General features: G+C 46.5%; 1 protein-coding gene across 1 annotated transcript in view; it reads right to left on the bottom strand.

Moving 5' to 3' along the window:
* Window positions 1–15,135, bottom strand: part of scfd2 (sec1 family domain containing 2) — an 80,719-nt gene that overhangs the window by 30,143 nt on the left and 35,441 nt on the right. The window contains exon 5 of the mRNA XM_079268009.1: window positions 5,217–5,511. Within this exon, the coding sequence (XP_079124135.1) occupies window positions 5,217–5,511 (295 nt within the window). The remainder of the gene's footprint in view (window positions 1–5,216; window positions 5,512–15,135) is intronic.

The following is a 15,135-nucleotide window of genomic DNA, read 5'->3' as shown; positions in this document are numbered from 1 at the left end:
CAAACAGCACAGTACTTCACAGTACTACCTAGAGTACAGAAGAGACACAGATGGTGTGTTTCTGTTCGTCAGTTTCATTCTGATTTGATGTTGTAGTCTGGATCCATCTATCCATCCATCCATCCATCCATCATCCATCCATCCATCCATCAATCATCCATCCATCCATCCATCCATAATCCATCCATCCATCCATCCATCATCCATCCATCCATCATCCATCCATCATCCATCCATCATCCATCCATCCATCCATCATCCATCCATCATCCATCCATAATCCATCCATCCATCATCCATCCATCATCCATCCAGCATCCATCCATCCATCCATCATCCATCCATCCATCCATCATCCATCCATCAATCATCCATCCATCATCCATCCATCCATCATCCATCCATCATCCATCCATCCATCCATCCAGCATCCATCCAGCCATCCATCATCCATCCATCCATCCATCCATCATCCATCCATCCATCATCCATCCATCCATCCATCCATCCATCATCCATCCATAATCCATCCATCCATCCATCCATCCATCCATCCATCATCCATCCATAATCCATCCATCCATCCATCCATCATCCATCCATCATCCATCCAGCCATCCATCATCCATCCATCCATAATCCATCCATCCATCCATCCAGCCATCCATCCAGCCATCCTCTATCCATCATCCATCCATCCAGCCATCCATCCATCCATCCTCCATCCATCCATCCATCCATCCATCCATCCATCCATCCATCATCCATCCAGCCATCCATCATCCATCCAGCCATCATCCATCCATCCATCCATCCATGAATCCACCCACCCACCCATGCATCCATCAGTTTACTACTGTATCCTTGCTGTGAAGGTAGAGTGGAGCAGCGAACACATCTTTAGCTGTATGTGTGTTGTTTGTGTGTTGTTGTTGTTGTACAACTCAAGTATACAATATCATTGAGAATATTGGTTGACAGCCCAAATACAAAGTCAATGTAAAGATGCCATAAGACACAAAGTTGGGACAGAACAAGCCCTGAGGAGCAGAGGGTAGGAAGGATACAAGGAAACAAGGGTACAGTGAGGAGACCCGGCCCCCCTGTAGCTGCTGACTGGGGGTCTGTGTGTGGCCCGTTAGCTGTTAGCCTCTGCTAATTAAAGCCTGAGCTCCGTGTCATCAGCTTATCTGATGACGTGAACTAGAGAGAGCGACGCCGCCGGCTGCTTGGTTCAGCCGGCGGTCTGCAGCCCTCACCTCATACATACATGTGTGTGTGTGTGTGTGTGTGTGCGTAACTGAGGAGGAAGTAAGAGAAAAGACCACCAATTAAAAATAATTAGGACTAATTTCATACACAACAGTGCAAAATATATTTAATCAGACTAACTTATGCTCTGCTTCCTCCCCTGAAACCAGCCTGGTGCTTCAGGGCCTCGGAGGGAGGGAGGGAGGGGGGGGGGGGGGGGGAGAGGGAGGGGGGGAGGAAGAGAGGGTGGTAAAAAAATGAAAAAGAAAGAGGGAGAAATGGAAATTGAAGAAAACAAAGAAAAGTTTGAGAAGTAGGCAGACGAGAGAGAGCGAGCTGGTGGCCAGAGCTATGTGTGATCCCTTTCATGTCCCCTCACTGGTCCGTGTTGCTCTGCCAACACAAACAGCGGCGTTGGGGAGGTCCGACGCTGCCCCCCCAACCCCCTCCCCCCTCCCTCCCTCGCCCCGTGCACACCCCCACTGACAGGATGAACAACAAACCCGATGTGTGTCTGAAGCAGAGAGAGAGAGAGAGTCAGAGAGAGAGAGAGAGAGAGAGAGAGAGAGAGAGAGAGAGAGAGAGAGAGAGAGAGAGAGAGAGAGAGAGAGAGAGAGAGAGAGCTTAAATCCACGTCTTCTGCTGAAAAGTGATTTTGTGATCTTCTGTCACTGCTGTCAGTAAATCACAAGCATCGCTGTCTGAGGGCTCATCCTGACACGAGGACAGACTGTCTCAGCGTGGAGGAAGAGGACCATTTGGGTCGGCCTGGACAAGTAGAAATGAGAGGGAGGGGGTTGGATTTTGCACCAAACATCTTCGTCTCACCAGCATCCACATCGTCTTCGCCAAAACTGACCAATGGTTTAACAGTGACGGCTCGGAGCCCTTTACAACCTGCACACAGCGACCAATCAGACTGCAGGTTGTAGGAGAGCAGCACCGACCAATCAGACTGCAGGTTGTAGGAGAGCAGTGGGTTCCTCTGCGGCGCTGCCCACCACCAATACAATATAATCCAACACAATAAATACGCTTTAATGAAAGCCGTCCACTGAGGCCGCACTGTGCGGTCCTGTACACTCTACATGCACAGACAGCAGTGATGAGGAAGCTGCATCGTGTACACTGATGCAAACTGTGGTTCACAGCCGTTATCAAGGAGTCTGTTCAGGCTGCTCTGCTGTCCTCCCTCTGGTGTGGAGCTGCTCTGTGGTGACATGCATGATTTAAAGTTACTGTGAGGAACCTTCAACTGTCCTCAACCAGTCTCAGTGTAGTCCTGATCACCGACACCACGCTGCTGGAGACCCAGGACGTATTGCTGGACCCGCTGGAGGGAAGGGAGGCACGGGAGAACCAGAACCAGGACTGAGAGGAGCAGACTGTCAGACCTGCTGCAGTAGAATGAAGGGACTCACGACCACTTTAGTCCACAGGGAGATTTAGATTACCTCATGGGAAAACATAGATTACAATTTACAGGACTCGGTTTACCAGAAAGTAGAATGTATCTGTGCAACTTCGCTCAATATTTGGTTTTAGAAACTTGGTGACGTAGTTACTACTCAGTGAAATCTTAAATTCTGGTGTGAAGAATCCTTCATCCTGCAGATATCCAGATGAATGAAGCTACGTATCCACCTGATGGATTATGTAACACGGAACAGAAAAAAGCCTACGAGGTGAAGTCCTCCATTTCCTGAAGACGCTCTTCAATTAAGTTGCCAGGAGGTAGTGTGTGTGTGTGTGTGTGTGTGTGTGCGTGCGTGTATGTGTGTGTGCGTGTGTGTTTCTGCGTGCGTTGTCGCCTCAGGGTTTTTACAAATCAGAAGACTTTGTAAAAACATCGGGTTTCATTCAACGTCTGGTTTCCATTTGAGCCTTTTAATTTGTGACGGATCAACAGATCAACGATTGGCTCTGAACAGTTAAAATAATATTATATATATATTACGGTTCTTCAGTATGGCATGATTCACACAGTGCTTTATAAGAATAACATTTCTATATAAAAAAAATGTATATATGTGTAAAATAATAAAATACAAATAAAATAAAGATGAACATGAGAATAAAAATATCCACTGCATGGATTATGTAACAAACCGTTGCTTGCTGCTCACAAATGCAAAACTGGGAAATTAACTTCTTTGACGCCTTATTGTATAAAAAACTGTTGATGGATGTTGTGATGCTGCTCCACAGGAAACATGGAACAGAAAAAACATCCACAACGTAAAGTAGTCCATCATGTCCTGAAGACGCTCTTTAATGAAGTTCCCAGGAGGAGGTAGCTACCGGGGTCCTCAACTAATCCTCATTCCTCCCCTTTGTTTATTCCATTCTTGTGTGTGTGTGTGTGTGTGTGTGTGTGTTTGGTGGGGGGGGGGCATAGAATTTGTAAGAACATTGTTCTCGTAGCGACCGGGTTTCATTCAACGTCTGGTTTCTATTTAAGGCCTTTAATTGTGGCAGAATGTCACAATCGCTGTTTTTTCTGTGGATGCAGAGAGACGACCTCCCGCCTCATGTTACTGCAGCAGACCGCTTCATCGCCACGACAACAAAGAAGAAAACACAGGCGCGCACGCACACACACACACACACACACACACACACACACACACACACACACACACACAATGAAGTGTTTATCACAGAGACTCAGGTTCTTAACATGAGCCAAGAGGCCTCCTCGATTCCAAACCACACTTATCCAAGTAGAACAGGAAGAGGAGTACGAGGGTGAAAGAAGGAGCGCGAGCAACCATCTTCATCAGTGCTTTACAGAGATTCACCAACCCGACACACACTATATGAAGCCTCACTGCAGCGTAGTACTTCAGGGTGTGTGCTAAGGTGCAGAGCGGTCCCGAGACTAAAAGTAGCTCTAATTATGAACGATGTGGCCGGGGAGGAGACCGTGTGTGTGTGTGTGTGTGTGTGTGTGTGTGTGTGTGTGTGTGTGTGTGTGCAGGCTCAAGGTTAAAGACGTTATTACAGTGGGAGGTACAGCCGGCTGTGGTGGTGAACAGTTCGTTCATCTGAAGGCCCTCGATCTGCTCGACCACACACACACACACACACACACACACACACACACACACACACACACACACACACACACACACACACACACACACACACACACACACACACACAGCTGAGACTCTAAGCTCATCTGCCGATTTGATCCCATCACGATATTTGTGTCCTGATTTGGTACGTGTATTCATTTTTTAGGTTTTTATCGATATTACGAAAAGAAGTCAGGTTGTATAGAAGTCTATAGAAAATGACTCTACTTCTCTCTTGATGTATTCCCTCAGTAAACATTGTAAACATGAGTTTATGTCTCAATCTCTAGTTTCAAGTCTTCTTCAATACAGCATGATGTTCATTTAGTACATTATGGTCCATTTAGAGTCACACAGACCATAAAGCAGGGGATGCTTTAGGGCGGGGCTACTGTGATTGACAGGTCTCTACCAGAGACGTATACGGCGTCTCTACGTCACACCTCAGCCCTAATATGGTCACTTCCTGTTGACTGGTTGCAAAAATACAAAATGGCGACGGACAAAACGACAAACTTGAGGCTTCAAAACATCCACAAACCAATGAGACGTCACGATGACTCCGTCCACTTCTTAAAAACAGTCTTTGCTTTAAACACGTCAGCAAGTCTGAACCACAACAACAAAGTGTTCCTACATCTGAACAGGTCGATCTCATCGTCGCTGTAGAGTAAAGTGAAGGTCATTTCTCTCTCACACTTCCATCCACAGAGCGCAGACGTTCCCACACTCGACTGTGTGTGTGTGTGTGTGTGTGTGTGTGTGTGTGTGTGTGTGTGTGTGTGCATGCAGGGATGGAGAGTGTGAAGACTGATAAAACCCTCCCATCAGCAGCACTGGAGGCCGGCAGAGGAAACAAACAATCAGCTGAAAACCTTCTCTTACCGGTGACTTTCTGGAGCAGAGGGCTGAGTTCGGTCTCCCGGGTGACGACCAGCGCGAGCGCTCCAATCAGCTCCCTCTCCAGCTTCTCCAGCTCCTCCTCCTCCTCCTCGGCGTCGTGGTCCGCGGGCTGGGCCTCGTCAGCCAGGGAGTACAGGTAGACCAGCAGGAGGATCAGCTCATCCGGCCCGCAGTCACCCTCCCCGGACCTCGACCCAGAGCTGTCCTCGACTCCACGGGGCTTCATCAAGGGCAGCAGCTGCCTCAGCACAGCGGGGAAGCCCGAGTCTCCGAGAGCCTGACTGACACACACACACACACACACACACACACACACACACACACACACACACACACACACACACACACACACACACACACACACACACACACACACACACACACACACACACACACACACACACACACACACACACACACACGCGGAAAACAGGTGGTTTGTCAGACAACAGCAATAAAAAACAACCTTGAACAGTTAAAATAATATTAACAAGTTGATTTAGTATGGCACCGCTCATAGAGCATGATTCACAAAGTGCTTTACAAGAATAAAATATGAATTAAAAAAAATAATGAAAATAAGTAAAGAAATTGATAAAAAATAAAATTAAACAAAATATTCAAATATTCAACAATTCTCAATGCTGCTGGTGAGCTAAAGCCACAACTGAAATATAAATGTAAGCAGATAACTGTGGGGTAACATATAAGTGTGTGTGTGTGTGTGTGTGCACGGACTGAAACAATTATAAAACACTAAACCAAACTCATCCTGCAAAGCTCACCTGAAATGCATCCAAACCCAAAAGGATCACGCCCTCCGCTCATTTGTTTTATTTCTTCTCGTTTATATTCTCCTCTTCTACATCTTCAGTTCATTTTATTGTTCATTTTGTTTTACACATGCAGTCCCCCGTTACTTATTTGTATCATTTCACAAATCAACGGCAGATGTCAGCATGTTAAATTGTCTACATGTGTGTGCACACATTGGTGAACAAAGGGAGATTTTATTCTGTGTCATTTGAACCTTCCAGAGAGCCGTTAAGGTGCCATAAGGCCTGACGAGTGTGAAACGCCGCTGATAATTGATTAATCAGCCGTGTGCCCCGATGAGTGCACCGTATTATGACGCAAAGAGTATTTACATCATTTGATATCACCTTTCCATTAGCCTGCATTCTTACTACTTTACTGTGTCGTAAAAAGTGTTGAAATGAAAAGCACAGTGTGAGTGAGCTCATCGTTCCATTGGCTAATTGTACAGCTCTGTGAGTGGCTGAGGTAACGCTTCATTTAGTTTCATTCTTGTGTTGGATATGTATGGGCACTGAACACACACACACACACACACACACACACACACACACACACACACGATGGTTGTGCTCTAGTCCAACATGCCGTAGATCAGCCGGACCAGTTTATTCAGAACACTGGCTACTCACAACCAGAGCGAGCTCATAAGACCTATAAAACAAGGGCGTGGAGCTAATCTGTCCGAAAAATAGAATGAAAAAAAGAAAACAGGGCCGAAAGGGGGTGAGCGGAGGAAACGAGGTCACAGAGAAACACAGCAGGGGGAAGAAAAGATCCCCAGATCTCACAGAAGAATTACAGATGGAAGGCTTGTTGACAGAAGACGCATGTTTGTGTCGGAGAGAGCTACAAATGGCCCCGTGGATCTATATTTCATTTTAACGAGGCGTTCCTCTCACCAAGACAAACAGACTCTGAGAACGAGGGGCTTTGGACCTTGCGGTGGGCCCGCTGGGGGGATCCTGTGTCTGACCCAGGAGAACTCTCCACCGAGCCAAAGACGCAATACAATGAGAGGCAGAGCCGACTGACTGGCTTAATGAAGCAACAAGACTTTCTGGGGAAGATGACTGTCCCTGTTTGAGTCTTCACAATACGACGGCTGTGGTTGTTTTCACCCTCCCAAGAAAATGACGTCCTTTGTGTTTTCTGAACCACTTCTCCTTCACTTAGATGGAAGAGGTCACGAGGTCAAAGAAAGGAAAAGACAAGCGAGATGCTAAGAGAACCTTTTGTAGCCCAACAGGAAGTTCACTCAACAAAAGTCCAATGAGATCCTTCCATTCGATTTTAGATTATTGCAGAACAAACGTTTATGATACTTACAGGTTTTGTTGATCAAGATAATCTTCATCTTCCAACCAAAAACATGGCGGAAGACGAGGGAACAGGAAGTGCTGGCTTATTCCCTGGTTTTAGGATTCATTTTTGCAGCTCTCCATTAAGCAACTCTGGACATCGTTGACGGCGGTTTGCCGCAAGGAATTGTGGGTATTATCTGCTTTCCTTTAGTTAATCATGGTCCAACGTGCTCTATGCTAAAGGAGACAAGAAAGGAGGCATTGAAGTAGCTTTCCTTCGCATTAGGATCATTGAAAACAGCTCTTATCATGGCTGCCATTTGGATTCAGTTCAGTTCGGTCGATTTACATTGTGAATATAAAGTTGAACTTAATGTCACAGTCGGCACTGCTTGGACAGACACTTCCTCACCAGGAGAACAAACTCTCCCTGCTGGTCTCTGGACCTCCTCCCTGCCTCAGACCCCAGCCAGCATCTCGCCCTTCGGGACCGCTCAAACACGATCTCACCACACATTTTTATTCTTAAATCATTGGGAAATCAAATAGCTCTTCCAAGTTGCAGTCATCGGAACTGCCAAACAATGTGAGGAGTGAAAGACAAAGGACATTAACGGCTTCTTGTTGAAATGCTCGGGGCTTTCTCTTTCAACTCTCACTTCAGAGCTTTCGACCGGCTTCACTTCTGTCCGTACACGTCCGGGAGGACGCTCATATGATCCTCAGGGATCTCAAAGAAGCATGCCGATGTCAGCCAATTACATTTCTATTTAGACCAAAGATGGCAGGAAGTAACGTCCTCTAGTGACGGATCATCACATGCTCAGGCCGTAGTTTGGGAATGAGAGGCGAGCATCTCAAGCCTTTCTTAAATTGAGTCATTTGAGGGATTTAAAAAAAAAAAAAAAAAGGTTTGGACAAGATTTCCAGGAAAAATAGAGAAAATAATGTTGAGTTCCCTTTGGCTCAACTCACGAGGATAAATCCTCAGATTTGTGTTGGGAGACCTTGGGGAGGTCCCGATCCCCAGGTGGGGAACCACTGGTCTAGAAGGACAGATATCAGGCTGTTCGTAGATGAACTACAAAAATGAATGTGCTGTAATTTGTACATATCCCACAAAATCTATTTCTATGTAATCGTGAACCAGGAAATGTATAAAGACCGAAAAAAAACCCACACAGCGTTGGTGAAAGGGGAGGTGGATCTTTAACGCAGGAGACCGTGTGGAACAAGTCAACGTTTATCTGTCACGCAACCTCCGTACTTAAGAAACGCAACTTCAGTCGTTATTTTACCCCAAACCACAATCTCTCTCCTGAACATAACCACGTATTTCACCATCTCTTCTTAAACCTCATCAAATGTTGTTGCCTAATCTTAAAGAAATAGTTTCCTGTGTATGTAACAAGTGGAAACTGACACGCGTTTCAGGCTTTTGTAGGAAAAGCAGGAAAACTTTCTCTTAAGATGTATTACGTATCGCTGAATGAGGATACAGTCGAGAGTTGTGCATGAGTCGCTCCACAGCTAACCGCTCTATCCTGAACAGGTGTTCACGTTATTTTGTCCACAGAACGTCTTTATTTCAGTGAGTTTTACTTCTTTACTTTGGTCTTTTCTATGCTTTAAACAGTGCTACAAAGGAAAAACTGGAAGTTATTCCACAATACAAACATGAATGAACTTGCAGATGAAGTACAATTCCTGCCATCACAAATCTCTTCACTTATCTTTGCAGCATAGACACCCCCCCCCCCCCCCACATGTGTGCAAACTGCATGTGATGCGTTCATGGGCGAGAGGAAGCATGCACTGTCACTGGGTCTCTTCAGGAGATCTATAAAAGCTGCTGTCAGCTGCATGCCACGGCGCCAGAGCAGGAAATAGAGTTCTTTGGTACAAAACTGACACTGAAGGGAGGGAAGACTGGACGAAGCTCATTCCAGCACTGAAGCTGAACAAAGCCCGACTCACACAGAAATAAACTAACAGCACCATCAAACCTCCCCAGTTGATTCATTGCAAGTTTTCTGAAAATGTTATGTTTAAATATGCAATCGAGGTGTTATAGGATCATATATTTGCTGTTATTCATACATTTACAGAACATAAATCTGAACATTGGATAAAGCTGCAGGTTCAAAATTCTTCTTTCATGTTATTGACACATTAGAGTCAAAGGTTTTCAAAGAAGGAATCTTGGATATCTCTTTTTATCACTCCATAAACAAAACAATACTGTCAACAGACATCAGAAACATCCATTTCCTCCATGTTTTATTATATAATGTAGTATAAATGAGTGTGTGAACCTTCAGCACACAGAGAGGAATGAACGAGTGAAGTTTGGTGAATGTAAGAGCTGCTGAAGTGGAGATTTATCATCAGAGTCTGAGAACAAACTCATTGAGAGGAAACGTCTTAAAGAGACGTTTAGTTCCATCACAGACATTCTTTTGGTGAAATCTTCAGACGCAAATAGACAAAGTAGTAAAATAAATGTTTTCTTTCCACTCGTCTGAAAGAAGACGTGTTACGGAGGAAACATTTTAAAGGATATCTTTCGACACCAGCATTATCGAACTGTAAAAAATGCATCTGTCGTCGTCCCGAGGAAACTTCATAAAAACCCTTTAAGACCGGACCAGAGCGCTGCTGGAGTCGTGAGGCGCTTAAGGGCCACGGAGCAGGTTTAGGGGCGGCGCTCCCGGCCTGGAACTACAGAATCACTGCAGTAATAACAGGAAGCCATCCTTGTTATTACTGCACACCATTACTGAATGCACTGGTCCTGCTGCCACGCTCTAATGCCACCATCACACACGATAGAATAACAACGCTCGGTCAACACAATGCTCATTCTAGGGTCTGCAACTACTCCAACAAGGACCTTAAATCACCAAAAATAGAAAACAGCATTTATTTGCAGAATTTCTGATGCCAAATTATTATTATTTTTTACGAAAACATCGCCCCCCCCCCCCCCCTCGCATCTCTGGTTTGAATCTCTGCGCCAGTGATTGACAGATTACTGTTTGGCAACTCCAACCATCATGGGGTCCTTAAGAGGCTCAATCTCGCCCAATCAGGGCCAAGCTCCGCCTCCCCCCCTGCCCGGCGCAGCCTGAACAGGAAACCAGCTCCAGATGGAACCCCTGGAGGAAGGTGAGTGTTTCAGATGCAGCGCAGCGCGCTAACCAGAACCAGGCCCCACTCGCCTCGCTCGCTGCCTGCACAATGAGCCTTTTTTGGGGGCCCGAAGGCAGAGTGGGGGGGGGGGGGGGGGGGGGGTACTGGAAGGTCTTCTGGGAGCATGAACAAAGTTGGCTATAGGTCAGTTGCTCCAGTCAACCAAAGACGCCCTACAGGAGTCACCTTACAGCGATGTCAGACTGTTCATCAGTACCGTAGCAACTAGAAGAAAAAAAAACAGAAGAAAGTGGCATTCCTCTGGAAATGCACACATGTGCTTCATTTTAAAATATGTAATCACATCCAATTTGCATTCAGGAATAACAACACGCAAAGCTGGCAGCAAAACTTCGAAAAAGAAAAATCTGTAAATCTTGAAGACAGCAAAAGAGACTTTGACTCAAAATGATGGAGTTTCACTCTTGATTTGCAGGACCGCTGGAAAACAAACACGTGTGTGTTCGTCCTCAGAGACGCTGTTTAGTAACGAGGAGAACGTCTTATCGGAGCGTCTCAGCAGACACACAGTGACGGTGATGAATCAGAGAACTGATCCTGTTTAAAGACGGACGTTTGCCTTAAGGCGAGTCGGGGGTGGAAAAAAAGAGAGTTTATCTCTGGTTCTCTTTTGGCGGACATTATTCTGTCTTTGTGTGAAAGGCGAGGACAGCGGATCGGCTCTTTAACAAGGAGAGAGGAAACGCGACCGTAAACACAAAGACAGCGTCTCCGCACAGGATGAAACAGATCAAGCTCAAGCAACACCATCACATCTGAATGGCTGACATCACTTTTACTACGAGTTTGACAGCGGCGGTGATTTAACGTCAATGAAATCAAACCCTGCTTTTGACACGATGATGTGCAGCTTCTGTCTTTAAATTCCTTTACATTCTGAAATCATCCTATAACGTATAACTCCCCATAGCTAGTGGCGGAGTCCGCCATTCCAGTGCTGGATTGAATTTGCCGCGGATGCACAGGAAGCGAAGCCTGCGTGTAATCCAGTGTTACTACATTTCATAATTGTTATTATTATGATTAGTCTCACTGTTACCGCAAGACAAACAGTTCCTCCCACCGCCGTTTCACATTAACAGCGTTCGACTACCGTCTCATGAAGCCTGATGTTTTTGTCACTGTGGTTAGCGCTGACTGAGGTCGTTCATCAACATACAAGACAACGCTTCATTTCCGCATCTTCTGTTTTCTGCAGAATCCGTTCTGAATGTTTCATTCTGTTTAAATGACGCGCTGCACATCTGCAGCTCCTCTGCAGGGGACCAACCGTCACCCGAAGGAGCTGCAACACTTTGTGCTGCATTAAAAAACACACGTGTTGTAATCAGCCAATAAAGCAGGTGCTGCAGATTTCTTTAATATCTCCCGCTGCTCTGCTTCTCCATGACCATCATCAGCCGGATAATCTGATGACTAAGCAAAAACACAGCTTGAAAACAGACCCAGATTGTCTTTACAACAAATCTACTGATACTCAGTAGAGGATGGTCTGAATGTTGTCCATCTGTCGGTGAACTCGGAGAAAAGTTAAGAAGGAAAACGCAAAGATAAGACCATGTGATTGATTGATCAGACAGACTGTTGTAAAGCGAGGTAATGTGACCCCCCCCCACCTGATCCGGGCTCCAATCAGCCCGATGCCCGTTACGTTTGTGGGAACACTGAGACGTAAACCTTCCCTCTTAAATGAGGCCCCAGTTGCCCCACAAGAGTGCGTGAAGGTGGGTCTGTTTTGGCTGCACGTTGGAGAAGGAAGAGGAGGAGGAAGAGGAGGAGGAAGAGGAAGAGGGGGGAAATCAATGGAGTCACAGCTGAAGGTTCAGCTCGCCGGAGGAGGGACGGACCAGCAGCTGCCTCTGTGTCAATACGAGCGACAGCTTTTTACACCTTTCATCCTCTTCCAGCCACAGTCTCCCAGCATCTGGGCTTCATGTCGGTTCTGTTGTTGCTTCTTCTGCTCTGTGTGTCAAAGGTTGGCTTGGCTCAGAGCTTCGGGGGGGCTAGAAGGCTATCATTTAGAAGAGACGTGGGACACAAACACACGGTCTCCGCACGCCGCCGCCGCGTGTCACCGCCAGACGGCCGCATGCTGGTCGTTGCGGCCGGACGACACCCAGCTCACCGCGCTGCAGACCTGCAGCTCCTTCAGGACAGATACGAGCGTTTGTGTCGAGGCAGTTTCCTCCGAGCGTTACAGAGAAACAGAAGGAATTAATGAGGCTTCATTTCTTATTTATTCTGCATTTATCGGCTGCAACAGATTATGGCGTAATTTACCAGATGAGAGTTGCTCTGCAGCCACAAAAGCCCCGAGGACATGTTAAACCTCCCGCACTTTTCTCACACTGGGAAACCGAATCATGCGCATTAACAAGTACACGTACACACACACACACACACACACACACACACACACCCTCCTGATACTGCCAAGGACAGTACATTGCATCCACTCCTAATTGACGCAGGAGGCTCCAGCAGGGAGAAAACATCCTGAGGTGAACAACAGAAACACAACAGTCTGTCTGATGGAGTCAAAGACAAACAACTGCTGTTGCTCACTTTCAACGTTTCACTGCAGCCGATCAGAAACGTGACACGGACGCCACACAAGAGCTTTCCTTCTCTTGTGTCGTCTCTTTTTCCACATTTTATGTAGAAACATGTAGTGTGAAAGATTAAAGCAGCCCATCTGATTCCAGTTTCAGTCTCACACATGGAGAGGGGGGGGGGGGGGGGGGGGTTAACCAGCACATAGGAGCCTATTTCAAAATAAGAGTTTGGCTCGACTGGTTGGAAACAGGCCGATTGCTAATTTTTAAAAGTTAACGACACGTAAACTTTGTGTGATCCTGTTTCTGCTTGCTTCTTGTGAAGGGAAACCCGTTTGTTAACGTTTTCATGAGAATGTTTGTTTCTGCATATGAGAGATGCTTAAATCAGTTCCCGGGCTTGTCGAGGCTTTCAGACATTAGGGGGCACTGTGGCACCACGATGAGTCCAGAGAGGCTTCATCTCAGCCTGAACTCCCCCCGTCTCTTTCCCTCCAGAACTCCATCCCTCAGAAGTCTTCAGCAGACAGGAAGCGGACTGGAGGCGAGGTGTTGGGATGTTTCTCCACCATTAGCTGTGCGTTAGCCGGATCACAGCTGTGTGATGCGGCAGTGCTGACCTCAGCTCTACCCATGCGCGTCATCACTGCTGCAGATACAGGACTCTGTGATGGGGAGTCACGGTTGGAGACACTGAGCCTCTGGGCACAGACTTCATAAAGGGTCCCGTCCCCTGAAGACACAAACACTGTATTGTTCTTTGACCTCGTTGTGTTGTGGTCTCTTCTTTAAGGCTTTCTTGTGTCTCTCTGAAGTCCTTTTGTGTCTCTTTGTGGCTGTCCTGTGTCTCTTTGTATATGTTTTGCCTTTCTTTGTGGTTCTTCTGTGTCACTTTGTGGTTATTGCGTCTCTTTGATGTAGTTATGTGTCTCTATAGTTGTCTTTTTGTGGTGGTTTTGTCTTCTTGTGGGTTTGTTTGTGGTTGTTTTGCAACTCTTTGTGGGTGTCTTGTGTCTCTTAATGATTCTTTTGCATCTCTTTGTGGTTGTTTTGCTCCTCATGTTCGTTGAGACTTTCATTGTGTGTCTCTTTATCTCTCTGCAGCTGTTTTGTGTGTCTTTGTAGTTGTCGTGGTCTCTCTGTGGTCATGTTGACTCTCTTTCAGTGACATGCAGGTGAAGGCCCGTTGTGGGCCCTTTGTTGGGCCCCTGGGTTTGCTGCCTGGTGGACCCCTTCATAGCTTTCTGTTGCGATGTGTGAATAAAACATGGAGGGCTGTGTCGCTGACGTGCTGCGAGTCACAGCTGGACCGCTCTCCGTCTCCAGAAGGGGGAGGGGCCTGAATGCATGAGTGAGTCTGTGAGTGGGCCACATATGGGGAGAGGCGGGGCTTCTTTTTCTGAGCCCCACATGAACCCAGAGGTCACTGCACTCCTGGCTAAATGAAGGTAATGTGTATTAATATGAAGGAGGTCTGTTTGGATGTGCATAGGTGAGTGTGTGTGTGTGTGTGTTTGTGTAAACACGCTCTCCATCTTAATGTGGACCGTCCCGTGGACATGTGCGTATCTCCATCATAGACAAACACGCCTACACACGGCTGCTCTTCCCCAAACATTAAGAATAAAACACGCATCACAAACACGGGAAATGGAAAATAACTAATCTCCCTCCAAACGCACAGTCTGTACACACACCTGGTCGGATGTAGTGATGAATGACGCTCATAATAATAAAGTGCTGGAACATCTGATAAACAAAACCCTGAAACACAAACAGAGATAAGAGAAAAGAAGGGAGGGAGGAAAGACGCAAATACAGTCTGGGATGAAGGACGTGTAGTAAGACCTCGGTGAGTGCGCCGCTGTGGGTCACATGACGCTGCGGGTCACATGACGCTGCGGGTCACATGACGCTGTGGGTCACATGACCCCGATGACTACCAGACTAATTCTCCATTTTTACGATCACCGTGATTGTTTAACATGAGGTCTCTCTGTGGCGTCAGACATA

Source organism: Melanostigma gelatinosum (assembly GCF_949748355.1).
Source record: "Melanostigma gelatinosum genome assembly, chromosome: 4".
Taxonomy (NCBI): domain Eukaryota; kingdom Metazoa; phylum Chordata; class Actinopteri; order Perciformes; family Zoarcidae; genus Melanostigma; species Melanostigma gelatinosum.
This window is presented reverse-complemented; position numbering and strand designations above follow the sequence as displayed.